A 27630-nucleotide genomic window follows, 5' to 3' on the forward strand; every position below is an offset into this window, starting at 1 on the left:
CATAGGGGCTTCTGTGGGATTTTGAAGTGTGTGGTGTCATGATAGTTAAGGATTGAACTGAAGCTGCTCAGCTGAATTTTTTTTTTCTCTTCCTTAGCCATGAGTACAGACCTCTGAGATGAGGTGCTCTCCAAGGCAGGCCCTTTCACTCACTGCAGATTACAGACTGACTGATATCCAAGGGCTCATCAGTTTCAGTAAATCATTTCTGGATCCTAAACCTTGTTTTATGGCATTCTTTATAAGAGTAATTGTGAGAGATGTCACAATGACAAAATGTAAAACTGTCATGAGTATGATGTAAACATGCTGTGAAAGGAGATGCTTCAGGGTGATTACTGGTTTGGCATAGTCAAAAAAGACCCAGGGTGGTACTAAACCAGTAATAACAGACATTTGTAAACATTTGTCACATGCTCACACAGAAGACAATAACAAGACTTTGAAAACTGCCTTGCCCTTAGAACAGATTGGTGCAATGCCTATAATTTGCCTGCATCGCTCACAAGAAGAAAACAGCAAGTAAACAAAAGGCTCTTAGATGGGGAAATTAAAGAGGAGGGGAAGAAGGTGATGGCAGAGGCACATCATTTTAATCAATGGGGGAAAAAAATCCCCACTGATGGGATGCCTGTTGAATCATACACCACTTTTAACACTTAAATAATTCCCTGCTTATTTCTAATCGGCTCTCTGCTATTCTTCAGTTGGTGTAGCAGTAATTACACTGCTCTTGAGACACAAAGGTCCTCTAGATCAGTTGGTTGCAGAGCTGTGGTGTGCCAGGATGTGCAGCTGATTCAAAGAACTGTTGTAAGCAATGTTTTCAAAGAGCTTTTTGGGTTAGAAGTTTGAGATGTGTTCAAGCGTCTGAGAAGCTTTTAGGCCTGATAGTATTTTTGGAGCTGTTCTATAGTTAAGGAACTTGCTCAGACAATGTGAAAGAGAAGAACACGTGTGTGCAGTAAAAAATTATTTTTAATTTCTTGCTCAGATTTGGGTATTTGATGTGCAGCTCACTCACTAGACCATACATGTAATTTCTGTGTGCTTTGTAGCAATTAATTTAGGGGCAGAGCAAGCTGAGCAAAAATTTCATGCATGGGTCTGTTCAGCCACAAAGGCCAGTACAGCAGAAGCACAGACACTGTGTACTTTTGGCTTGTTCTCACAACGTGCCTGACACCTTAATGTAAGTCTGTACAAGATGGTTATTTTGATTATGACCAGAACAACCGCTGTCCAGTTTACTGACCCATAGCAAAAAACACTTTCTGCCTTTGTAACTCTCTTCTGTTCATCAGATGTGTTTCCTTCTGTATTGGAAGCGAAATCTCTTTGCTTAGTCTGGTAGAGAGTTGTGATATTTCTGTGATGTTTGAAAATATGTGTTCATAGAATCAGAAAAGTAGGTCTGAAAGGAACACAGGAAGTCATCCAGTATCTGTGCACCCCAAACCAGATTTAAATGTAGGTGATCAACAGATTTTTTTGTTTAAAGTCTCTATCGCTACCTGTGCTGCGACTTCTCTGTACTATCTGTTCTAGTATTTAACTCTTCTTGCTGTTAAAATGTTTCCTCTTTTATCTAATTGAGAGTTTTCCTTGCTGTCATTTATTTATTTTTTCTTATCTAGTGTTCACAGTGGTCATGGGGAACAGATAATTAATTACCTTTTTATATATATTTTTAAACATCCATAATGCCTATTAATGTTTTCACAGCCTCAGTCTCATCAGTCCTCCAACACTTGAGCTTGGGATTTATCAATGTTAAAGATGATGAAAGGTTACTAGAAGTTCTTACAGGCTGCAATCCATTCATTTACTTTGCCTTGATGTTCCCTGTTTGGAGAGGGAGTGGAGGGAGATTTAAAACAGTGTGGTGTGTTTTTAGGACTGCAATATAGCCAGCAGTTTACTTTTTCCAGTTTGAGTACAGACACTTACTGAAATATTTGCTTTGATTTTTTTTTTTAGGTCTGTTTTTGTAGTTATCAAGATTTTCAGTTTTAATCTTGCCCTTTGTCATCTTTACATTCTTTTTCAGCCTTCTCACTTTTTTCATGACCTTGGTTGGGAATATTGAGTTGTTCCAGACATAGAAAAAAAATCTGAAGAACTTTACTTTGTATACATTTCCATTTCATTCTCTTGTTATCTATTCCAGGACACTTTCACTGCCAATGTTTTTGTGTGGTCCTTACACCAGTTTCATTAAGAGCATATTTTCTGAATCTGCTTTGAAGAACATAATTTGTGATGGGATTAAAAACTCTGCCAGAGAAATGGTATATGTTATTTGAGCCAACCCAAATTAGCTGTAATTTACTTTCCACTTTTCTTTTGTGTTTACATTTTGTTTCAGAACATGTCAGAATGGTTAACTGTTATTTCCTTACTCTTCCTTGGGTGCTTTGTTTGTTTGTTACGTTTTGTGTTTTTAAGGACTTTTTCTTCCCTTAAATCTTTATTTTCCTCATCACTGCTCCAACAGGGTCTGTTTAACCACTTACGGCTTTCAGGTTTGTTGATGAGATGAAGTTAAGCAGGGTTAGCAGATGTAAAAACTGCCAGGTTTTGCATGTTCTTTTCCAATATTAATCTGAACTCTTCCGATTTATTTTTCTGGTTTTAATTGATTGCAACTTTTCTTTCAAGTGAAGTCTAAAGAAAAAAAAAAGGCAATGAACATTGTCTTTCACAGTGTAATCTGTCTCTAGAGTTTTCCCTGTAGTGTTCCAGCACTACCTTCACCTTCCTACTCCTAAATTTACATTTCCAGAATCTCTTCTTGCTGTGTTTCTGGCTAATTCTATCTCATGGTATGTCTTCAAAGTATTATCTTTCTGCCTTTATGTGTTTGTGCTATTGTTTTAAATTTGACTGTAGTAATCTGACCTAGTTTCTATGTCAGATGGTCTGTATTCATCCTTCGCAGGGAACTATAGAAATAGTTGAGGATTAGCCCATTTTGTCTTTTTGCTTTCCATTCCCCGTATCGTGTTGTAGTTGTACTGAAATGCGGTAGCCCTGAAGCATTTTTCATGGGATTGGTCTGTGGAAATAAAATGTCTCCACAGATAGAGTACACACAGCTCTTTGCCTAGTTGGTAACAGGTGACATGCAGCCACTAGTGAATTATTTGGTTCAGAACTCCATGTCCTTGTTAGCAACTGTGGAAGAACACCACAGAGAAAACAGACAGGATTTGGGTGCTTTTTTGTAGGTTGGATGTTAAGAGATACAGGTCTGGAGTCTATATTTTTTGTTGTTGTTGTTTTTTGTGTAATCCCCATCATTGTACGTCGACAGTGGGCTAGAAGAATTGTACATCTTTGTATAACCAAGTGTTTGTTTCTCCTGGAGGTAGTAACTTCTTTATTTGAAATTGGTAGCCTTATTTCTAATTGCACTTTTCCTCTGTAGGCTTGCATGTCTATTCATTCAGACATGTTTTTGTTTGGCAATGAAGCTGCAGCAACATATGAGATATTTTTCTGTCTTGGACAAGTACTTTCTGTGATTAATCTGAGTAAATGGTGAACTGTTCAGAAATTTTCTGAATTAAAACAAAGTAAATCAGTTACTGGGTTCTGTTTTTTCAACATGTTCCCTACTGAAGTACCTCTGTGTGTGATAACATTTTTCTTTAAATATTTAAATATTGAGAGTAGCATATTGCAACATGACTGTGCATCAGGCTTCCTAATGAAACAGTAGGATAATGTAATTTAGTTGCTGTCCGTTTGATTTTTAGTGTGACAGTAGACTGCAAATGTGTAATACCCTTTAAAGCAAATCCACATGATTTAGAGAATTGTAGATGATATATAATTAGAGAAGTTCTGTGCAGTTGTTATTCTAATCACAATTATCCTCCCTCAACTAAAGATTTTACTACGGAACTGCAAGCTAAGGGTTTTAAACAGGGTTTGCAGCATTTAAGAGTGCAGTATCGAGTCCTACCAATATTTGTTTATGCTAATATAGAGAACCATAATGCTGGCAGAAAAAGGTATCTGCATCAGTAAAAAGCTGAGATTGTCTGCAGTAATGTGGAAAATGGAAAATATGGGAATCTTATGTTGAATATTTCTGGATTTTAATATTCTAGACAGGCTGCCTTGATCTCTTGGCAGTGTTAATTACACCATATTGTGAGCATATGGCTCTTGGTTTTCTTATAACTATCCTCATGAATTGTCTGTTGATGAAGTGCTGAATGCCTTCTACTCCTATTGATAGCAGAATGAAAAGGTCAGTTTTTCTTTATTGACAGGTTGATAGATGATAAACTCATCACTTGTAGTTCTCCTCATGGGCAGTCCTGCTTTGTAGTTTATACAGACTGTCAATCTGAAGCCTTAGATTCCTTTGAAAATTTAGATCTTTAATCTTTTCTAAAATAAAACTTTATAAATTCTGAGAAATGTGTTTTATATAAGTGACAAAACAGTATTTCTTTTAGGTTTCATTACTGACCAGAGAGACTTTGATTAGTCTTTGATTTTTGACATATAATATTTGATAAGCTCTTTGGTCCAAGGCTTTGATAGCAGCATACGGAGCCTTGATTCGAAGACCAGAGGTTCAAATCTGAAAACTTTCTGATGATTAGAGATGACGTGACAGCTGTTCACTTTCTTGCTGGAAGTCATTTCTGTGCATTAGTCTAGCAATGCCCACATCACAGTTCTTACAAAATATGCAGAAAATGGGTCCCTAGTTCCATGGAGGTTGGTGATGTCAGTCGCGTTCTCAGTTAGATTTATGTAGTCCTTTGCTGAATCTGAACCTGAATAAGAGGATGACTTTAGTGGAGAGTAGGCGCTAAGTCTCTCATGAATCAGGTCTCTTTGTTATCGTGAAAACAAAACAAATAAACAGGATGAGTTTTATTGATGGCTTTGGGACAGATTTTTCCAGTGTTACTGGATGGATCATCTGTTGGAAAATTCTGTGCATCTCCATGGAGAGAAACTGCAGCATGAATTATTATTACTCAATGTAACAAAGTTTTGATCAGTTCATTGAAAGTAACTTACTCCTCATTTGAAGGCCAGGCTGTGGCTGGTACTGTTTCCAGCTCAATGATTAAAAGCTTAGTCATTCTCTTCAGTTCCTCCTGGACTGCTGCCCTGGGTGGGAACTGAGTTGGAGTTTGACATGGTACAGTGGGCCAGGATATTGGTCTGTGTATTGACAAAAAGCCTGTTTGAAGAGCAAGATGTTAGTAACGTTCATTTGATGGTTTTATCCTTTTGAAGCAGCAAACTGCTACAGTTTTGAAGTGATTTTTCTTTCCACATGAAAATTAGCTAGGACTTGTTTTACAGATTTAGCTTATGAAGGCTTTTTTTTCTTTTTTTTCCTCTTTTTTTTTTTCTTTCTGTTTTTTTTCTCTCCTGTTATATCAGGAAAGAACGGACCTCTTTTCATTGGGAAATGAAAGCTTAGGGGCTTAGGGAAATGTAGACTTAGGTAATCATTGTGTCTGTCTGTGTTTCTGGGTGCCCAGAGGGTTCTGTGTGGTTCCTTCACTCCAGACTCCTCTACTAATCAAAGGAGGAATGTGTTCAGTTGTTGGGGGTCTCTCTGGTTCTCCAGCTCTCTCTGTGTTGACCTCATTCATGTCTCTCTTGGAACAAGCTGGGGCTCACTGAATTTCTATTTGACACGTGATTCTTTGTCAGATAGGGGTCAACAGAAGGGAGTGTGTTAGACAGAACGTAAGGCTGCTTAGAGCTGTGTTCTCTGCACCTTTGTCAAGACTTTGCAAAGTATACTAATTAGTCCCTGCAGCTTTCACTTAAGCACTGAGAAGTAATGTTAACAAGGTTTTGCATGCTGGTACTCTTCAGGTACAAGCTCTGGGGGAAGGAGGAGGAAATCTGCCCTCTCTATTGAAGGAGTAAGCAGCTTCATTGCTTCAGAAGCAATAATCGTGATCCTTTTATTTCCAGAGGGGGAATAACCCACCAGAAAGTTTCCTTGCAATACAGCAGCTATTGAATGCAACATGTAAATTCTATAGAAAGAATTCAGTTATGATAGAAAAACAATGTTCTTGTAGTTCTTTTCCTGACTTTCTGAGGAGACTGTAATTATCAAAATTGCTTTCCAGTGGCAATCATTACTCTGTGGCTGGATTTTTGGCAGCTCCTTAATCTCACTGTGGCATTAGCAGGCTAAATCATTGGCTTTCACAGATGAAGTTCACTGGCTTTCACAAACAACTGGAATTTTCAGGGCTAGCTGTTCAATAGAGTGTTCAAAAGAATTTCAAATGTTTTGCATTTGGGATATTTTGCTGTGGTGAAGTGATCTATGAGACTGGTTTTAAATCTAGAAATTGTCATTCTGTGACTCCATAACAAGGACAAATTGTTTTGGTCTGAGTTGGAAGATTTCCTTCAAGAAGAAAATCTTAATGGCTCAGGAGCGGTCTGTACCCACGTGCCCAAAGATGAGCCGGCGCGGAAGAAGACCGACCTGGCTGAACAGAGAGTTGTGGTTCGAGCTTAGGAGAAAAAAGAGGGTTTATAATCTTTGGAAAAGAGGGCAGGCCACTCACGAGGACTATAAGGCTGTTGCGAGGCTGTGCAGGGACAAAATTAGAAGGGCCAAAGCTCATCTGGAGCTCAATCTGGCTACTGCGGTTAAAGATAACAAAAAAAGTTTTTACAAATACATCAACACCGAAAGGAGGACTAAGGAGAATCTCCATCCTTTACTGGATGCGGGGGGAAACTTAGTTACAAGAGATGAGGAAAAAGCTGAGGTGCTTAATGCCTTCTTTACCTCAGTCTTTAGTGGCAAAACCAGTTGTTCTCTGGATACCCAGTACCCTGAGCTGGTGGAAGGGGATGGGGAGCAGGATGTGGCCCTCACTATCCACGAGGAAATGGTTGGTGACCTGCTACAGCACTTGGATGTATGCAAGTTGATGGGGCCGGATGGGATCCACCCGAGGGTGCTGAGAGAACTGGCGGAGGAGCTGGCCAAGCCGCTTTCCATCATTTATTGGCAGTCCTGGCTATCAGGGGAGGTCCCAGTCGACTGGCGGCTAGCAAATGTGACGTCCATCTACAAGAAGGGTTGGAGGGTAGACCCAGAGAACTATATGCCTGTTAGTGTGACCTCAGTGCCAGGGAAGCTCATGAAGCAGATTATCTTGAGTGTCATCATGCGGCACTTGCAGGGCAACCAGGCAATCAGGCCCAGTCAGCATGGGTTTGTGAAGGGCAGGTCCTGCTTGACGCACCTGATCTCCTTCTATGACAAAGTGACATGCTTAGTGGATGAGGGAAAGGCTGTGGATGTGGTCTACCTTGACTTCAGTAAGGCTTTTGACACTGTTTCCCACAGCATTCTCCTTGAGAAACTGGCTGCTCGTGGCTTGGACTGGCGTACGCTTCGTTGGGTTAAAAACTGGCTGGGTAGCCGGGCCCAAAGAGCTGTGGTGAATGGAGTCAAATCCAGTTGGAGGCCAGTCACTAGTGGAGTCCCCCAGGGCTCAGTGCTGGGGCCAGTCCTCTTTAATATCTTTATCGATGACCTGGATGAGGGGATCGAGTGCACCCTCAGTAAGTTTACAGACGACACCAAGTTAGGTGCGTGTGTCGATCTGCTCGAGGGTAGGAAGGCTCTGCAGGAGGATCTGGATAGGCTGGACCGATGGGCTGAGGCCAACTGTATGAAGTTCAACAAGGCCAAGTGCCGGGTCCTGCACCTGGGGCACAACAACCGCAAGCAGCGCTACAGGCTGGGAGATGAGTGGTTGGAAAGCTGCCTGGCAGAGAAGGACCTGGGAATACTGGTTGATAGTCGGCTGAATATGAGCCAGCAGTGTGCTCAGGTGGCCAAGAAGGCCAACAGCATCCTGGCTTGTAAAAGAAGAAGCGTGGCCAGGAGATCTAGGGAAGTGATTGTCCCCCTGTACTCGGCTCTGGTGAGGCCGCACCTCGAGTACTGTGTTCAGTTTTGGGCCCCTTGCTACAAGAAGGACATGGAGGTGCTCGAGAGAGTCCAGAGAAGGGCGACGAAGCTGGTGAGGGGTCTGGAGAACAAGTCTTATGAGGAGCGGCTGAGGGAGCTGGGCTTGTTCAGCCTGGAGAAGAGGAGGCTCAGGGGTGACCTTATCGTGCTCTCTATAGGTACCTTAAAGGAGGCTGTAGCAAGGTGGGAGTTGGTGTATTCTCCCACGTGCCTGGTGACAGGACGAGGGGTAATGGGCTAAAGTTGTGCCAGGGGAGGTTTAGGTTGGATATTAGGAAGAACTTCTTTACCGAAAGGGTTGTTAGGCATTGGAATGGGCTGCCCAGGGAAGTGGTTGAGTCACCATCCCTGGAGGTCTTTAAAAGACGTTTAGATGTAGAGCTTAGTGATCTGGTTTAGTGGGGGACTTGTTAGTGTTAGGTCAGAGGTTGGACTAGGTGATCTTGGAGGTCTCTTCCAACCTAGATGATTCTGTAATTCTGTGATTACCCTCTAAAGAGGGGGAAAAATAGGTTTTAACAGGCATTCCACAGGTGCTGTGTGGGTGTTGTGAGTTGAGTTACTATACAGAATACAGGTGTAGGCATTTGTTAATCTTTTATATTCTTTCTCTATATTTTTTTAAGCGTATGAGGAGCACTTTAACTGAAGAATATTTTCCATACTGCAATTCCCTTAATACAGTTTGCAGTTTGATGACAATTCTGTAAAGAAAATGTGGGATGAAGAACACTGAAAGGGTTTTGGAGACTTGGGCCCTTTATAAACAGGCATCTTTGGTTTCAGTAGCTGATTCCTTTAAAAAAAAAATATATGCACATATATATATATATATACCTTCTTAGACTGAGATCCTAAGGTAGGAATATATATTTTTTTGATACTAGGTTAGCTTGAAAAATGCTTGAAGTGAAGGATTATTTTCTTTTGGAAGAGCATGGTTGGCAAGACACGGTGGGACTCCATATGCAGAATCTTTTTTGCTCTGTATTGCGAGCTGCGGCCCGTGTGTGCAGTAAGCTGCCCTCACAACAGCATGTGGGCTGGTGGTAGTCAATGTGGCTCTTGTTCCTGTTTGGGCCCTCTATTTTATTCTCTGCTAGATGAATCCTGTGCCAGGTGCTGTTCTTTCAGACTATGTAATTTTTAAAATGAGTGGGATTTCTTTTTTGCTATTACTGAGATGCTGAGAATGTCGCATACATTTACCACGCTTTGCTAAGATTGCTACAGGTTCTTGTAATTAAGAACATTTTCTGCTTCCTCCCATTCCTTTCCTTTCTCCTCCTAAATGGAGTGTGTTTAAAAGGAGAATAAAAAGCAGAAGGTGTGGCTAGAGCGATGCATCCCTCTGCTTACATGTTTGCTGTCATCTTTCAGTGTAGTTTCTGTTTTTCATTCCTGCATTTGCCTTGTGGCAGGAGCAAACTATCCCTCAGGCTATGTTTATGCAGTGCCTGTGTGCTGAGGCTGCTGCTATGCAATCCTACAGCAAACTGTGCCTCTTCTCTTAGAGAGAATATTGCAGAATGTGGCTGGCATATTTAAGATCTGTTGGGAAGTGGAGGTAGAAGGTAGGAAACTTACTTTTGAAATACACAAATAACACAATAGCATCTCACATTTGGGCTGAAAGATGTTTATTTCAGAAAAGTAGGAGCTTTCTACCTGAGCAAAAATAACTTCTTCAATGTCGTGTAAAAATTGACTGTTATAATACAGTGTAAAAGATTTGTTCCCTTTCAGAAGGCAATTATGCTTATTAGCTTTGAAGGTGAGGTCTCTGAAGGATTACACTTTTTAAAAATTCTGTTCACTTTTCAGAAATGATATTCTAATAATAAACTAAAAGGTAAATTGATTGGATAGGCTTTGAGTGTCATTTATTATTTTAACACTGTGGTATTGTCCTACAAAAATTTTTTAATGCTGCATTAATACATGACAAGAATAATCCAGAAGAAAGGAAACAGAGAGAGGTTATTTTCATTTTAAATAAACTCTCCCAGACAAAAGAACTCTACTACAATTTTTATATAAATGTTATTCACAGTCCTTAAAATTATAAGACAAGATATTGATTGTAGCGTGGCTTCAGATGCATACAGAGGGAACGTAATTGTTGTGTCTTAGTCAACAGGTGAGGAAGTCACACAGCATAGAAGTCACACAGCCACACATGAGGAAGTCACACAGCCAGAAGTATAAATGAAAAGTGCTCTGGATACGTGTCTTAGAACTTGTGAGTGTGCTGCAAATGATAGTCTGATACTGTAACGATACGAAAGCAATGAAATTTTACTTCATTGGGCAATATTAACTAGTCAATGACACAAATGCCTAAGTCAACTTTTTAAAAAACAGGTAACCCAGAAATATAAAAGACTTAGCTGTTGTTGATGCTGAGTGGTTTTTATTTACAGTTTTTGGAAAGACTTATGTTGCAGTTTCCCCTTAGCTTGAGGGGATTTTGGATCAAATCTGTGTTTAGTCAAATTGTATTTATTGTTGGGAAATTAGACACTCATTAGTAGCGTGGTGTTCATCTCAGGGTAGTGACTGCTAGCGAGAAGTATGCAGGGGCACCAAGTAGTAATGCTAAATGTTTAGAACTTGTTGAGCCCATGAAACTCAGTTTCTGTATGAAAAACAGAAACGTTCTGTAGGAATGTATGTTTCTGTATGAAAAGTCTTGAAATGCTACACCTTAGACATGGTTTGTTTGATAAATTATTTGGTCATGAGAATTACAGTGCTGCATTGAGTGATTTACCTGGCCTCACTTCAGCAGCCTGTCCCTATGAAATGAAACGTAAAATACAAGGATTTGTCTGCACTAGTAGCTTCAGTGATGGCTGCCAGTCCTCCCTTTCCATCTGCCCCATGCTCTTCGGTTCCTTGACACACAGTGAAAAAAGGAGTCTGTTCCAGATGAAACCAGGGGACAGAAACTGATGTTCCTCTCCATGTTCCATGACACATGGGATGGGGAAGGGGGTGGAATTCCCCTTCCCTCCTTTATCAGGAGGGACTGCTGGGTTTGCCTGTTACACCATGTGCCCTGAGAAGATCTGAAGGCCTCCCAAGACCAGTATTACTGGGGCCTGATGGTCACGTGTCTGTCTGCCATTCCTTCTTGCTGTAGCCTTTGACTTTTTCCCTACTTCTCCCTCACCTTTAGCATTCCTGCTTTTTAACTGCTGATTTTTCTTCCATGTTTTCTTCCTCCTTATCCATTTATCTACTCTTCTGTTCATTTTTTGTCCTGATTTGTGGTTCCTCTAACAATTTTCACAGCCTATGTCCCTATCACAATCTCTCTTAAGAACACAGGGGGAGTATGTAGGGACTGGAAATCCTATCTGTGTTGGCTGGTTGTAGTGGGCAAACTTAGCTGTGTGGCATGTAGCCATGTAAAGTGTTTTTTTTTTCTTTTCTTTTTTTTTTTTTTCTTGTGGAGTCTTTTCTTGTTAGAGGCAGGAGAATGTTGGCCTCTGTGCTTAAGTCTTGCTCATGGCTGTAGGTGTGAGCAGCCAAGGGGCTGTGTCTGCTGGAAGCTGATAGAGCCAACCTAAACCTGGCCAGTGACAGTACCCCCACCCCACCCAGACAGCTGATGTGATCATTACTAGCCCGAGGTACTCATTTGTCAAAATTATGAGCATCTGAGAGCAGGTTTTTTAGAATGAAAATGTCACACAAGCCAGTGCAAAGTATGCAGATTTACTTTCACATTTTATTTCTCACCTGCAATTTGTGCTTTAATTTTTCTTCATTTTCTCCAAACTTAACATTTGAAGTTACACACAAGAGGGGTGGGTTGGAAGAAGAAATCTACAGAAATGTTTTCTCCTCCCAGTCTGTCAGATTTGTGGAATATGGGGTAGTTAGCATTTTATTGTGACATATGTCCTGATAAGGAGATTTCTACATCAAAGATGTAGGAGAAAGCAGCTCTTCTACAGACAATGGAAGGAACCAAGCTAGAGCAGAAAGACCTCCAACCCTAATACTGGTAGTGGTACAGACCCTTGGGTGAGGGGTTGGGAATGTAGAGGGCAAGGGCATAATTGCCTAGGGATTTTTTTGTTCAGGTGCCCTCCTCAGGGGCACCCAATTTGAGCTATTGCTGTAACTCTGCAGAAGCTGCTTTTTGGTTATTAACGTTGCAGAAGCTAGAGTTGTACCACGTTATGGTGATAGAGTTGCATAATTTCCATACCATTATGGTGATGGGAAGTACTCAGGATTTTCTTACTACATAATGCTCTGAATAGGAAGAATTCAGATGTTCCATAAAGCTACAGAATATTCATTTTCAGCCATCAAATAATGAAAGTTAATATCATACGTTAGGAAGAAGGGGACCTCTAGAGATCAAGTCCAGAACCCTGCTCAAAGCAGAGCAAACTTCCAAGTTCGGTCAGGTTGCTCAGGTGCTGTCTGGTTGACCTTGGAATATATAAGGATGAAAATGTCATGGTCTCTCTGGGCCAAAGTATACTCGTCTTTCTAAAATCTTCTAAACTATCAGCACAGAATCATGTCATATGTTTTATTTTGCTCCATTGTTCTTGCCAAGCAGGGAAAGATTGATTTTATTTTTAACCACTTTCCCTTAAATAAAAAAATCTTTTTCCATAGATTTTTATCATGAGCACTTAAAGATGAAGATTGTATTTGTTTATCTTACTGTTTATAAAGTTTCAGGATATAACTAATGCTAATGAGGTTGCTTTTGGTTCAACCGGGGAAAGAATTGCATATTTAGAAGCACTTACGTCTGAGTATCATAAATGTTTCTCAACCAAGAAGGCTGTCTTAAACTCCCTAAATCATCTGAATTCCTTACACCCTTGTAGTTTCTAACTACAAGTATGAGTGATGAGAACATTTACTTTGACACTGGCCTTTCCTCAATGGAAAAATTGACCTTATTATCATTGGTGCAAAACCACTGGAGTTAGAGAAATGAGTGTATTCTGTTAAGGCCTATTATGCTAAGGGGTTGGCAATTAAGATAATAATTTGCTCCAAAGCAAGAAATTGATACTTAAAAGAATAACTACTTAAACAAAACCCTTGAAATCAAAAACTTCTTATGCCATTTAATTAGATGAACCTTCTGATTAGATGAATTGATAGCATTATAAATAAATAAATAAATAAAAAGGAAAACCAAACCTAGTCACTTTTAGCCATTTAAGGAAAATAGGGAAGTCGGTGTTTGAACAGGTAAAGAACATTTTGGCAAAACTGCTGCTGCTGTGTTAAGCTGGAAGTTCTTCACCATTTCCCTTCTTCCAGGGAAAGACCATTATTCCCTCATGAGATAGGGAGATGATGATAACATGGCAATGCAGGTTTGTTTCTGATGCTCACTGTGATTTTATGCTTTAGGAAGAACAGCAGAACTCTGATATATATGAAAGGACGGTCAGTAAAGATAAAAATTTCAGTGTCTGTAGGGTCATCATCCTCAGGTTTTTCTTGTATCAATGAGACTTGCATTATATTTTGGATGTTTTTTCTACTGAACACAATTCTCTTAGAGGATTTTGCCTGTGTTGTACCCCTTGTTTTAAGCTGAAGAATTGTGTTGAACCCGCTGAATCATAACAGCTAGTGCCATATGAGAGGATACAAACAGGCTTGCTGCTTTGTTTTATAGTATTTTGTCTCTGAGATAAGGATAAAGCTAAATTCTGACCAGTTTGAAGGCCCTTCATGTTACTGAACTTCTGATAAGACATTCAATTAAAATATTGAAATTATTTATTTGAACTTCTGTGATTTTTTTTGCAATAAAAATCTGCTCAACTCAGTTGTTTTTTTAAGGGACTTAAACATCTTATTTCTCATATATTTAGAGTTTAAGGAAACTGCATTTACTGGCTTTATCAGCCAGTAAATTTTATTTATAAGAAATTATAAATAAAAATCTTTATTTATAAGAAATGCACCAGAGGGTTCATTGTCACTTGCTTTGAGCCCAGGAAGACACAATCTCCTTCTGATTCATTCCAACTGTGAAAGTTGGAGCTAGCATATGAAGTAAACTGGGGGTTTAAACTTCTGTTAACAGACAGTAGTCTCTTAAGGTAACAGACACAGTGACAATGCAGTTCAATACTGAACTCATTCTAGAAGTAACTATTTGTAATGCCTTCAACAAAGTAATTATTATGGTTTCATAGATTTTGAAATTAATTTTGTTAGTAAAGATGTTTTTACAGAATGTTCTTTTACAAATATAACTGTGAAAGTGTCTTTTCTCTTTCAGATAATAATATTTCAAAAGTTGTCTCCATTTTCTGAATCAAAACCACGAGCTCAAAAGTTGCACTTCCTTGGTTGTGAAAAATTCAGATATTTTTCATGCTTTAAGATCCATTGCTTCGTGTTCACAAATAAGCAATCAGTAAATGGCTGAACGGACATGTGACTTTGGGATGCAAAGCTTTGTATTTCTCCAGTAAAAATTTGTGAAATTCTGCAATTTTTAGACATTGGTTGCAGAGTATATACCATATTTATAGCTATTGTGGTACAGTGTGTATTTTTGTAGGGTATTGGGTTGTACTTGGGAGCTCGTCACAGTACTCTGAATGTGATGCAAAATTCTCTCATGTGTAAGGAAGAACAGGAGTGTGTGATGTGGCTGTCTGCCCTGTTGGTAGGGAAACATCTTGAGAACAAATCCAGCTGTTCAAACCTGTGTTTCAATATTTGCTTTTTGTGGATTTATGTAATATAAATCACCTGTTGTACAGTATAAATCATTGGATCAGAGTACTATACTTTTCTGATACTACCGAAGCATATTCAATGCAAAACATAATATGCTCATTGTTAGCTCTTTTACACATTTCTAGCATTTATTTTGTAAAACTATGCTGGGTTTTGTGCTCTTTGAATTTCCTTCAACGTTATTAAGAATTAAATAACCTTCTGCACTGAAGTGCCATCAGGGAAGATGAATAGAAGTTCTAATCTAAAAGGAATCTGTAAAGGATAACTTCTAATTTTTATAGGAATGCTAAAACAAAGAAATCAAGTTTTATATTTGCTGCTTTTCTTGACAAATACTGATGCTGTAAATTATACAGCTGTTCTTCCTCTGTATGGATTTTTGCAATAGTCACAGCGATTTATAGGTGCAGAGTGCAGCTGCTGGAAGTCATTTGTTCTCATTTATGCATTAAATCTATCATACACAAACGCATTAACATTCGGTACAGAGCTCAAGGGCATAAGCTTTTTCTTTCCTGCTCTGAGTTGCTGTCCTGTAAGTGTTTGCAAGGTGTGCAGAAAACAACATTAAAAAAAATTAAACTGATATGCAAGAAAAAACGGAAGCAGTGCTGTACATGATAAATACTTGAAACCAGCTAATTTTGCAGTTTAAACTGAACAGCTAAAAATAAATGTACTGTTAAAACATTTCTGAAATTGGTAATGCTAATAAGCTTGTTTTGATGGATTAGCACTTCAGTTCCAATTGCTGGAGTGCCACTCTTTATGCATGTCAGTTGGACGTATGTTCACATTACAGCAACTTAACGTTCTCTGCAGTGTTTGAATTGTGTGCATCCTAAAATAGTGTGTGAGGATACATCATTGAGTTATTTGATTCAGCTTGCTTTAGTTCTGGACTTTTTGGTCATAAAAAAAGGAAATAGCTTATTTTAAGTTGTTAGCAAGTATTTATAAGAAATATTTTTAAAAAAAATGTTAAACTGCAACTGGAGTTTGACAGGTGAATAGTGGCAAGCACCATAAATATTTGTTGAGTATGTAATTTGAGAAAATTGCAGTTGAAACAGGCTGCCTGATATGAGTTGTGTATCTGCTTATCTATGATTGTTTCACATCTCTCATGCTGAGACATTAAATCTAGGAAAACTTCAGTGTGCTCTGTTCAGGACCAGGAGAAACTTACACCTAGGGGAACTTGAGCTGATTTGTTGGAGACAGGCCCTGAACTCATGTGATAGATGGAATATGCTTAGACATGGTGTTTAGTTTCACTGATGTGTGTGTAAGTGATCTTTAAGTCTTAATTTCCTTCCCCTCTCAGTTTTAAGGCAATATGTGGATTCTCATGAGGTGGACACTAACCTCATAGAAACAATAAGCTAAGTTTGTCATGGATTTGGTGGAATGGATGGGCCTTCTGGAGGTCAAAGAAATGACTGCTCTTTAAGTCATCTATATTTCTTCTGTATTTCTTCTCTCCCTCTCCTTCATGCCTTCTTTACCCATCTCCTCCTCCTGAAGGTGGGATAAGACCTTCTGGAGGTTCCTAACTTCAGATCTGGTGTTTAACCTGGGCCCCTCTCCCTGACAAATGTTTCCTGCCCTAGTTCTAGACATGCTCATTTATGACAAATGTGCCCATAACTGTACGAGGAGAAAACCTTTATGAGCTAATACATTAAATGGTATATGTGTGCAGAAAAAGGATTGCTGGACTTAAAAATTCTGTTCCATTAATTCTTAGAGAGAAAAATTGCTTTGCTACCTTTCAAACTGAGCTACTTCATCTGGGAGATGGATAGTTACTAGAGCAGGGTATTAGAAGTGTGGGGACCAAATTCTGAAATAATGGATAGAGAAGTGACAGCAAGGTGTTGCTCTGTCATCTGTAAGGAGACAAGAACTTGATGAAACACATGAGTGTTGTGCAGCAGTTGCAATCCGATGCAAGGAAGTCATCAAAAGAAACAACATTACCCTAACTGAACAGCAAATTCCAGAAAAAAAACTAAACAACAACAAACAAAAAAGCAACAACAACCTGGGATTTAACCAGATGTGATCTGCTTTTGATTCTTCGTGCATGATAGCTGTGCTTTTCCGTGGTATTACATATTAGCTTGAGTATTATTAACAATAAATAGCTGTAGGTACAGAGAAAATTGCAAGACTTCACTTCAGGTGGAACCTGAGTCCAGTAAATCATGGTTTTATAAAGGCAGCACAGAATCTTTGTAGAGGCAAAGTGTGCTACTTATGGTTTAGTCCTTAAAACCAAGACTTTCAGTCAGCTTAAATAACAAGAGTAATTCAGTCAATGAGAACGCACAGAGCTGTGTTTAAACATCTTCCTGTGATTCATTGCTGTTCTGAATTTATGGGCATGCCTCCTCTGGGGTGTTTGACTTGCTGTGGATGTGTTACACATCAGAAGTGAGGCTCTTCATAGGCAAGTTTACCAATACCATGATGCTGCAACTTTATACAGTGCTGTGTGAAATAAAACACAGTGTTTTAAAAACAATAACACATTGAATGTTTTAGACAAAAACTGAAGGGAAAAAAAAAGCTTATTTTTATGCATCTTAGTATGCAATTTGGCAGTGGCATAACCCTGTTTGTACGATTGCTGTGCTCATGTAGAAGGCCTTGTTGATCTGCAGCTTTCTTGAAAGTTGGATCATGTTAAGGTACAGCAAGTTTTTACCAAGTGTTTGGTTACCAAATCTAAAACTGACCATGTGCTTTACAAACACTGCATTGTATAAATGCAGGCTTAGAGACTCTGAAAGAAACTTAGGTGTGTCTGCTTGGCTTTTTGATGAGTTGTAAAGGCTGGGAATGGTCTGACCGGAGGGCAGACCCGGGTAACTATAGGCCTGTCAGTTTGACCTCAGTGCCAGGAAAGCTCATGGAGCAGATTATCTTGAGGGTCATCACACGGCACTTGCAGGGCGAGCAGGCGATCAGGCCCAGTCAGCATGGGTTTATGAAAGGCAGGTCCTGCTTGACGAACCTGATCTCCTTCTATGACAAAGTGACGCGCTTGGTGGATGAGGGAAGGGCTGTGGATGTGGTTTACCTTGACCTCAGTAAGGCTTTTGACACCGTTCCCCACAACATTCTCCTCAAGAAACTGGCTGCTCGGGGCTTGGACTGGCGTACGCTTCGCTGGGTTAGAAACTGGCTGGATAGCCGGGCCCAGAGAGTTGTGGTGAATGGAGTCAAATCTGGTTGGAGGCTGGTCACAAGTGGTGTCCCCCAGGGCTCGGTACTGGGGCCGGTCCTCTTTAATATCTTTATCGATGATCTGGATGAGGGCGTCCAGTGCACCCTCAGTAAGTTTGCAGATGACACCAAGCTAAGTGCGTGTGTCGATCTGCTCGAGGGCAGGAAGGCTCTGCAGGAGGATCTGGATAGGCTGGAGCGATGGGCTGAGGTCAACTGTATGAAGTTCAACAAGGCCAAGTGCCGGGTCCTGCACCTGGGGCGCAACAACCCCAAGCAGAGCTACAGGCTGGGAGATGAGTGGCTGGAAAGCTGCCTGGCCGAGAAGGACCTGGGAGTATTGGTTGATAGTCGGCTGAATATGAGCCAGCAGTGTGCTCAGGTGGCCAAGAAGGCCAACAGCATCCTGGCCTGTATAAGAAGCAGTGTGGCCAGCAGGTCTAGGTCTAGGGAGGTGATTGTCCCCCTGTACTCGGCTCTGGTGAGGCCACACCTCGAGTACTGTGTTCAGTTTTGGGCCCCTCGCTACAGGAAGGACATGGACGTGCTCGAGCGAGTCCAGAGAAGGGCGACCAAGCTGGTGAGGGGTCTGGAGAACAAGTCTTACGAGGAGCGGCTGAGGGAGCTGGGCTTGTTCAGCCTGGAAAAGAGGAGGCTCAGGGGCGACCTTATCGCTCTCTACAGTTACCTTAAAGGAAGCTGTAGTGAGGTGGGGGTTGGTCTGTTTTCCCACGTGCCTGGTGACAGGACGAGGGGGAATGGGCGAAAGTTGCGACAGGGGAGTTTTAGGTTGGATGTTAGGAAGTACTTCTTTACCGAAAGGGTTATTAAGCATTGGAACGGGCTGCCCAGGGAGGTGGTGGAGTCGCCATCCCTGGAGGTCTTTAAAAGACGTTTAGATGTACAGCTTAGTGATATGGTTTAGTGGAGTACTTAGTGTTAGGTCGGAGGTTGGACTCGATGATCTTGAGGTCTCTTCCAACCTAGAAATCTGTGTCTGTGTCTGTGTCTGACTTGTCTTGCGAGGAGAGGGTGAGCGGTACAGGCTTGTTCAGTCTGGAGAAAATCTGGGGGGAACCTGACAGCAGCCCCTGGTACCTACAAGAAGCTCATTGAGAAGACTGACGTAAGACCAGAGCCCTCCTGAGGTCCCTTTCAGCCTGCATTACTCCATGTTACCATGAAAGCTAATATTGCACTGGCTTTCTAGACTCAGTGGTGGTTCTTCCACATCTTCTATGATGCTCCCTTCACAGAGGGAAGCCCATCATTGGGACCCTTTATGTATGTATATGTACATATATGCATGCATATATCTATGGTTATAGTCTAGATTCATCTTTGCAATCACTTTGTCCTATGCTCTGTTCTCTCTGTATTTTTTATTAACCTAATTGGGAAAGAACCTGGGCTTTATTCTCAGAAAACACAGGAGCTTCCCACTCTTGCTGTGGTGATGTTGGTGTCTTTTAGGCAAGGCCCACACAGTCTCACCTGACTGCACAACAAGACATCATTCTCATGACAGAACTCTATCAAATTCTTAACTCTGTGGCACTCATTTTGTGGGCAGTGCTCAAATCTGAGAGGAAAGCTTTCTTGCATGTCAACTCTTATTTTTTGTATGAGCCTGTAAAACCCGTAACTGTACCTCACTGCCACTTGCATCTTTACAGTGCATTTCTTGAACTAGTTGTTTGTGAGTTCATGTGAGAATTTGGGGTTGATAATGAGTTTGGTGTCTAGTTGACCCCTAAACCTATCTTTGAAGGGCACACAGACAATTATAGTCTAATGCACATATTTTTGTTCAGTAATTTTGTAAGCAATAAAATGTACATATTTGTTTTGTCTGAGTTCTTCACATTTCTGCACTGTTCCTTGAGTGAGCTGTGTTACAAGTAGGTAGTAATATATGCTAAGCTGTTTGGTGCGGCTTTTACTACTTGCCTGGGTGCTTTTTATCACTACATGCACATTCTGATGGTCAGAAAACATATGCTGTAGTCTCTTTATATTGTCATAATATCACCCTTTTAATTTATATTTGTATCTTAAATGTCTTACTTTTTTCCCTATTTCTTCACGCAAAATGGAAAGATGAGGAAGTGTTTTAAGACAGGAGTCAGTATTGGCTTTTTTATTTTTTATTTATTTAATGTAACTATTTTGCTTGATTCGCTTGTCTTTTACTTCCCTCAATTTATTTCCTGTGTCCCAGTGATCACAGTTACTCCATCTCCTGAGCTACAACCAAGTTATTTGCATTTTCTGAAGTTTTTTCTTAATGTAATCTCTAGCAGTTGAACGCATCCCTGCCACCAGTGTAACAATGTTGAGCATGGAATCTGGCAAAGGAGTAGTCAAGGGAGAAGTCAAGAGGCAGAGGCTAAAATCCATTAATTGAGGCAGGTGTGGGGAGCTAGGGTCTATTTGCTACATTTTTCATAAATCTGACAGTAAAATCATACATTTCTTTTCTTCCCCTTCCAAGGAATAGTAGCGGCAAGGGGAAGTACTCAGAGGCATCTGTAAAGGGTGCTGGGGGGGTGCCCAGTTTCCTTTGGAGCTGAAGTAGAAGTTAGATGGCTGCGTGGAGGCAGGGTCTGCCAGGATAAGGTCCCCTCTCCTTGATGAAGTCCCTGGAAGGTGAAGGGAGAGAAACAGAGAGAAATCCTATGAACAGTTTGCCCAAAATGCATCTTCCATTGCCTGGCACCCTTCCTGTTCCCAGAGCTCCCAGAAAGACTTCTGTAAGTGCTGATCCCCTCCCAGCTAGAATTCCCTGAAATCTTTCTTTCCTTCTTTCCTGCATTCTTCCCTGTCTATGAGTCTAAGAGACAGAAATTGAAACAGAGTAAAATAATTTTAATCTACTGAGAATGCATATCACGGTGTTTACAGCATTTCTTACTGTTTGTATAGAATTGAATGTGATAACAAGACTCATAAAACCCCTAAGAATACCTGCAAAACTTGTGTGAAGTTTTGGGTGCCAGAGGGGAGCATGACAACTTATTTTGTGTTATAGCTACTTTTTTTTCCCGCTCTTTGGGTTTGTCATGAAGACTTGTGGTGCTTTGTTTATTATTGAAAATGGATGTTGTGTTGGTGTCCTGCTGTTACTGGCTTTCTGCTACGGGCTTGGCAGTTTTGGATTCTGTAGGAACCACTCATTCCTGGTTAAACAGTACTTTTTTGGATGGGAAAAGTCCTTTGGAAGGATTTTCAAGTTTGATCATTTGTGTATGATGCTGCAGCACAGTAAGAATTGTTTAAGAAAAGAAGCCAGCTAGATTGAAGTGTTGTATTGACTTACCACTGTATCTCTGGGTCTGTAGCTTCCTTGCAGTACAGCAGAGAAGGGAGCATTCTGTCTTCTTGTCATTTAATTGCAGGAAAGGTAGATTCGCCAATTAAGAGTAAGAGTCTGTGTTGCATGATAACCACTGGTTTTTGCTGAGAGTGCACTGGAGAAGTTGCAGATGCTTTACCAGAGCTGGAGGTGCAGTTGAATATTTGGGTTTGAGCATCCTGGGCAAAGAAGTCATTACTACACAGTGGTGATTCATTTCTGTATTGGTTTATTGATTTTTTTTTTTAACATATTAAATATTAGTCCTCCCAAGACAATAGCTCAGTTTTCTAATTCAGGTGATCAGCTGGTGGAACAATTGTCTGCTTCTCTTCAGGGCTCCATTGTTTTTATTTTATTTGCTGTATCCCTGAGATTTTCAACTAAGCCTGAGGAAGTTAGATCCCATCCTATGTCCAATGCATTTCTTACAGTAAAAAAGAATTAAAAAAATAATAGGACTGGTTCCTTTAATATTGGATGCTCTTCATCCATAAATGTAGAAACTTTACATAGCGAGACGTGGGTATTATGATGCTTCTGTAAATAATGCATGTAGAGCTTCATGCAATGCAAAGGAAAACAATTAGGAAGACTTCAGCTTGCTTCAGAGCAGACTGTGAGCAGGTTCATGCACATTTTGTTGTTCATTCCTCATTGTGCCTCTTCTCATCATTTGAAGCTGATGCCACAGGCTTTTCTTGTTCTGATGCGCTGTTTTCCATTTTTTATTTTTTCCCTTGAATTTAATTCTCTCCTTCACACAAGCCATTTTGCAAATATCTACTAGTATTGTTCAAAGGGACAAGATGCAGAAAGAAAATGAGGAAATTGTCTAGAGTAAAGCAGGAAGAGACAGGCGGCTGCTTACAATCCTAATGTTGACTGTCTTTTTGCCCTGAAGTCTGTAACTTTCAGCTGTCCAAATAACAGCTCCTCAGCTTGATTCCTAGAAACAGTTGAATCTCACTTCCAATTTCAAGGTTCACTTTGTTCTTTATTGTCTTGGATGGCAGAAGGCTGCAGGGTTTCAAGATCTGGGTGGAAGAGGAAGGAACAAGATGGAAGTGGCAGGATCCCTGAATGCTCACAGTGTGCACATAGCAGTGAGAGAGGAGAAATAGGCAGTGGCACTTTAGAGGTGGCTTTTCACAGACACTTTTTTGATTTCCCTACTGTCTGTGCTTCCCATTTCCCTGGAGTTCAGAATTCTCATCTCTGCCTGCTGTTCCTTTGTACAGAGTGCTTGAGACATACGCTGGCAGGGTGGGGAAGCAAATACAAGAAATATATTTAGATGCGACAGTCAAAAACTCTATTCTTAACCCTATCTACACCTCTCCTTTTCTATTGCTTATTAAGACAGACGTGTCTGGGAGAAGCAGCAGCTAAATGCCAAACCTGTTTTCTCAAAGGAAGATTATGCCTAAGAAGCAGCAAAATGTCAACCTTTCATGGTACTGGTTATAAAATACAATAAGTAAAAATTTGGTGTTGTTTAACATAAGCTTTGTTCATCCCTTGTGAGATAAAGATGATTCGATTGTAAGTACTGTTGTAGACATAGTCCATTTTCCCAATCTTTGATAAATTTAATTCGGTGTGTCCTTAAACAGATTACAGATAGATAAAACATTGTTTATACATTACTTGTCAATTTTGAAGTTTTGAAATGCTTTTGGAAATAAATGGCATGTTCTTTTGCTGACAGGATTTGAAATCTAGCAATCAGCGAGATGAAATTGCTGCAGCACGTGCATCACTGAAAGAAAATTCTTCTCTTCTACATTCAATATGTTCAGCTTGTTTGGAACATTCAGATGTTGCATCCCTTACAGCCAGCAAGGATTCAATTTGCAGTGAAATACAGAATGCTCTCAATGTAATTTCTAATGCTTCCCAAGGAGTTGGAAATAAAACGGGACAACCTTCATCTCACAAAGCCACTCTAGGAAGTGCGCTTGATGAGCTTGAGGTAGGTGAACCCATAAATTTAGCACACTGCAACATTTTTGGAAAAAATGGTTTGCTTTACTAACAACTGTATTCACTAGTGTATTCACTAACAACTATTGCTCTTAGAAATGGCATACTAAAAGGTATTAGAAACCAATGCTCTGCATAGTCTTAGTCTGAATAGTATCACTATTTTATTGGGAATAATCACTTCTTCAAAAGAGCTTGAAATTAATTCTTCATGCATGTTCACCATTTTGCTTCCTTCAAACAGCAGTTAAGAATTACTTCCATGCACGTGAGTAATGGTGGAGGCAGAAACATCCTTGAATAAGAGGGCAGAACCCAGGAGTTCAGTTTACAAATGACAGTCATCAATGGTAATCACGGCTGCATTGACTGCATTTGAACTAGTACAATGCATGTTGAAGTTACTTACTCTGAACCTTGTCATTGGGATTATTATTTAATTTATGTAATTGAAAGATTTAGAAACCTAATTATGTTTTTGTTTATGATTAAGTGATATAAGCAATATGCTTTCACAAATCGGCGTTTCTACTTCCATACTGAAGCAAATATTTGGAGAACGTCAGCTCTTCCTCTGCTCGTGACCTACTCGTAGGCTTCTGTATGGAGCATTCCCTGTTTCATATGGCTGCTCTGACTCTTACCAGTGTAATTTTCCATTACGTTGTCAAAATTGGTAGACCTCCTGTAGATGAGGTGACAGACCATGCTCCTCATCTGGTATAATTGATGTAGATCCAGATCAACAAAAGGAATAAAAGTTTCTAAACACATTTGCAAATATGGGCCTTTTTGGTTGTAAAAACTCAGATTTATCAGATGCCAACCTCACGACTCCAATATTGTTGATACATTTTCAAGAAAATTGAAGTTATGACTGATGATGATAGATTTTGTTTAAAACTTTCAATGAAAGGTGAGAGGAATAGATTGAAGTCCATATATTTAACACAAATCTTGTACTGGCAGTGCATTGATCAAAACGGACCTCTCAGTCACACGCTAAGTTGAATCTGACTTTTTTTTTTTTTTTTTTGTCCTCAGAGGAACAGGCTATGATTGCATGTTACATGTTATGCATGCTTTTTGCTTACACTGGATTTTAAAGCTACAGTTCATAAGCTATTTTCTTACTTAGTGAAAGAAAAAGCAACATTTAAGTGTCACAAGTGATTTGTTACAATGACACCCTGAATGAAAATGTAATTTAAATTAGAGTTATTGTTTATCTGTTTTACTTAACAAAACAAACAAACAGAATGAGTAAGTGCTTGTATCTTCTCACAGCAGATGAATTCATCTTGACTGTATGCTAGCAGTACCATTTAATGAGTTTTTTTTGGTTATCGTATTTATTAGTTTTAAAATATAAGAATTTTGATAATCACTAAATGGAAAATTTTCTTTTGGATTGAATTTGGTTTTATTTGGAAATGTAGCAACATAGAAGCCTCACTTGTAAAAAGCCATTTCTTTATGGCCTTTTAAATTTATTTTTACCTAGATACCACAAATGGGAATTGAAGCTGTATTTGTTAGATAAGCACAATTTATAGAGCATTTAAACTTTTAAAAAATGATCTTATGAATTAGATGGTTGTGGTTTTCTTTCTTTACAGAAAGTTCTATTGGCTAAAGACCTGAAATAACCTTTGCTCTATCTTGTTGCTGCAAATACAGTGCCATGAAATAAATTGATGTAGTAAATAGTCTGTTGGGAACAAATCTCATTAAATGTTTATAGTGTAGAAATGTATCACGGAGCTTACCCAACATCTAGTATCTGGATGGTTTGCAGTGTCATTCTTCCTTTGCCAGTGCTGGCAGTGTGAAAGTAATTACTGATTGTAAGATGAGGAAATCACTAGTAAACCTTAGAGTAGTTAACTTCTTAAATCAGTTGATTCTCAAGAATTTGTCGTACAGGTTCCATACAAATACCACGTTATTCACAAGTAAACACAAAATGGCAGTGTCACAAATTAAATTTCATAAGAATCATAGAATCATAGAATATCCCGAGTTGGAAGGGACCCATAAGGATCATCTAGTCCAACTCCTGGCACCACACAGGTCTGCCCAAAGTTTAGACCATGTGACTAAGTGCACAGTCCAATCGCTTTTTAAATTCAGACAGGGTTGGTGCAGTGACTACGTCCCTGGGGAGCCTGTTCCAGTGTGTGACCACCCTCTCGGTGAAGAACCTCTTCCTGATGTCCAGCCTAAACTTCCCCTGCCTCAGCTTAACACCATTCCTGCGGGTCCTATCACTGGCGTTTACAGTGAATAGGTCACCTGCCTCTCCACTCCCCTTTGTGAGGAAGTTGTAGACCGCGATGAGGTCCCCCCTCAGCCTCCTCTTCTCCAGGCTGAACAGGCCTGTTTTCAGGCCTGAAGATCTGTGTTAAAAGAACATGGGTGTAGGTTATCTAATTCTTTTCATTGGTATTGCATCTTCTGATGTAAAGAGATCTCTAACAAAACGATCCAGGCTATGCATGCCTGACTTAGCGTATTCATCTGATGTTGTCCTTTAGTGATTATGGCTATCTAGCACAGCAATTATATATGAGATATCAAAGTACTGTAAATTGGTCCAGAATGTCGGGAAATGGAACCAGGTTTCTGGATACCCATGATCCCTCTTTCATGAATCAGAAAACCAATGAGAGGAAGAAGATAGGGATGTGATAATTCTGTTTGAATGCTTGTGTTTAAAAGCTCAGGTAGCTAAACACTGTTAATCCTGTGAAAGCAAAAAAGCAAAACTATTTGTTGCATATCTAGTGTCCTCTGATTGTTTGGAAATCAAATGATCTTTTCTGCTTAGGTATGCTTATCAGAAATATTTGATGAAATTGCTTGAAGAATCAAATCTGCAGGCAGAATCTTAAACCATTTTTTTCTTGTTACTTTTGCCTATTATTTTTTTTGAGCTGAACTGTAGTGGTGTTTTTTTTTTTTTTTTTTTCTCATACATGCCAGTGCTTCTTGTACATCTTTTCATGCACTTTCTGCAAACTGTCTCCTAGGAGAAGATGTTTCTCCTTCAATTTTATCTGAGATTTTAAAGGCAGTTGTTTTCCTAACTGAAATGGATAATTGGCTGTAGCCTTCAGGCATGTCTTAGTTTCCATCATGAAGCTGTTTGTTTCTGTAGTAACACTTAAACATTCTACTTGGCAGGTGCATTTTATTTTATGAGGGACGCTGTAGTCTAGTGTTCAAGGTGCTTACTTGAGATACAGGAGCCCAACAGTGAAGCTGCTGATCCAGTGAGTAGTGATAAAGGGGCAGAACTCCAGCAGAGGTGAGGTACCACTGAGCAGTTTGGCATACAGGATGGTAATGTGAATGTGAGAGGCAGTTTCAAATCTCTAACACAAATAAACCTGTCTTCCACGTCAGAAATGAATGTCCTGACCTCTGGAAGCTGGCTATCTGTAGGATGTCTTCCCTTATCATTCCTAGATCACTGTGGATGAGTCTTTCCTGTATAAAAATAGCTTGAAGTTATCAATTTGCTATAAGTTAATAATAAAAAAGTAAGTATTTTAAGTATTTAAACACTAATGACTAGCTTCATACAGTTTTCTAAACCTGTATTACTATGCTAGTTGTTAAAGTGCAATCTTTTTCATTTATAATTCTACTGTGTCTTTGGATATAGCCAAAGCAATGAAGACCTAGGTAACTCAGGGGATTAAAAATCTGTTACGCAGGGAAACAGAGTTCCCACTGCTAAGAACTGTTTGGATTCTGCTTTTAAAATTACACATTCCTACTGACAGAGGTGGCAGCTGAAAGAATTTAATTTTCCAGAATCACAGAAGCCCCTCCATTTCAGAGTCCATAACAGCACTTCTTACTACTTCCAGTTTCCTGTACTGCATTGTCCTAATTTTCTACAATGCATATTTTGTTTGAGACATGAAGTAAATTTGCTTGGTTACATGTAAATAAGGTGCAGTTTTGCTTTGTATTCAGCCACAATATCACTGTTGTAAGCAAGCTCAGCAAACAGAATACATGAGAAAAAATGCCCAATATTAATATTCTTAATGTGTCTCTAAGCTATATTTGTGATGAAGTGGGATTTTACTGCCTTCACACTTCCAGAAGAGTGTCTTCAGGTACGTTCCCTGCCTTCTGTGGAAATACCTGTTATAGAAAAGGACAAAGGAGTCTTAACATTTTATTTGCACAGGGAGGCTTCTGATGATAATACTGAGCTGGATTATTTCTTCTATCAGGTCTGGCTCCAGGCATTGTCAAATTAGGAATTTGCCTGCAAAAAGCA

The 27630-nt window shown here is 39.8% G+C and overlaps 1 protein-coding gene across 1 annotated transcript in view; it reads left to right on the top strand.

The window, feature by feature from the left end:
• The window catches only part of CTNNA3 (catenin alpha 3), a 467780-nt gene that overhangs the window by 80612 nt on the left and 359538 nt on the right, over window positions 1-27630 (top strand). Inside the window, exon 6 of the mRNA XM_035543318.2 lies at window positions 23056-23319. Within this exon, the coding sequence (XP_035399211.1) occupies window positions 23056-23319 (264 nt within the window). The remainder of the gene's footprint in view (window positions 1-23055; window positions 23320-27630) is intronic.

The sequence above is a fragment of the Cygnus atratus genome, chromosome 7 (genome assembly GCF_013377495.2).
Source record: "Cygnus atratus isolate AKBS03 ecotype Queensland, Australia chromosome 7, CAtr_DNAZoo_HiC_assembly, whole genome shotgun sequence".
Classification (NCBI taxonomy): Eukaryota; Metazoa; Chordata; class Aves; order Anseriformes; family Anatidae; genus Cygnus; species Cygnus atratus.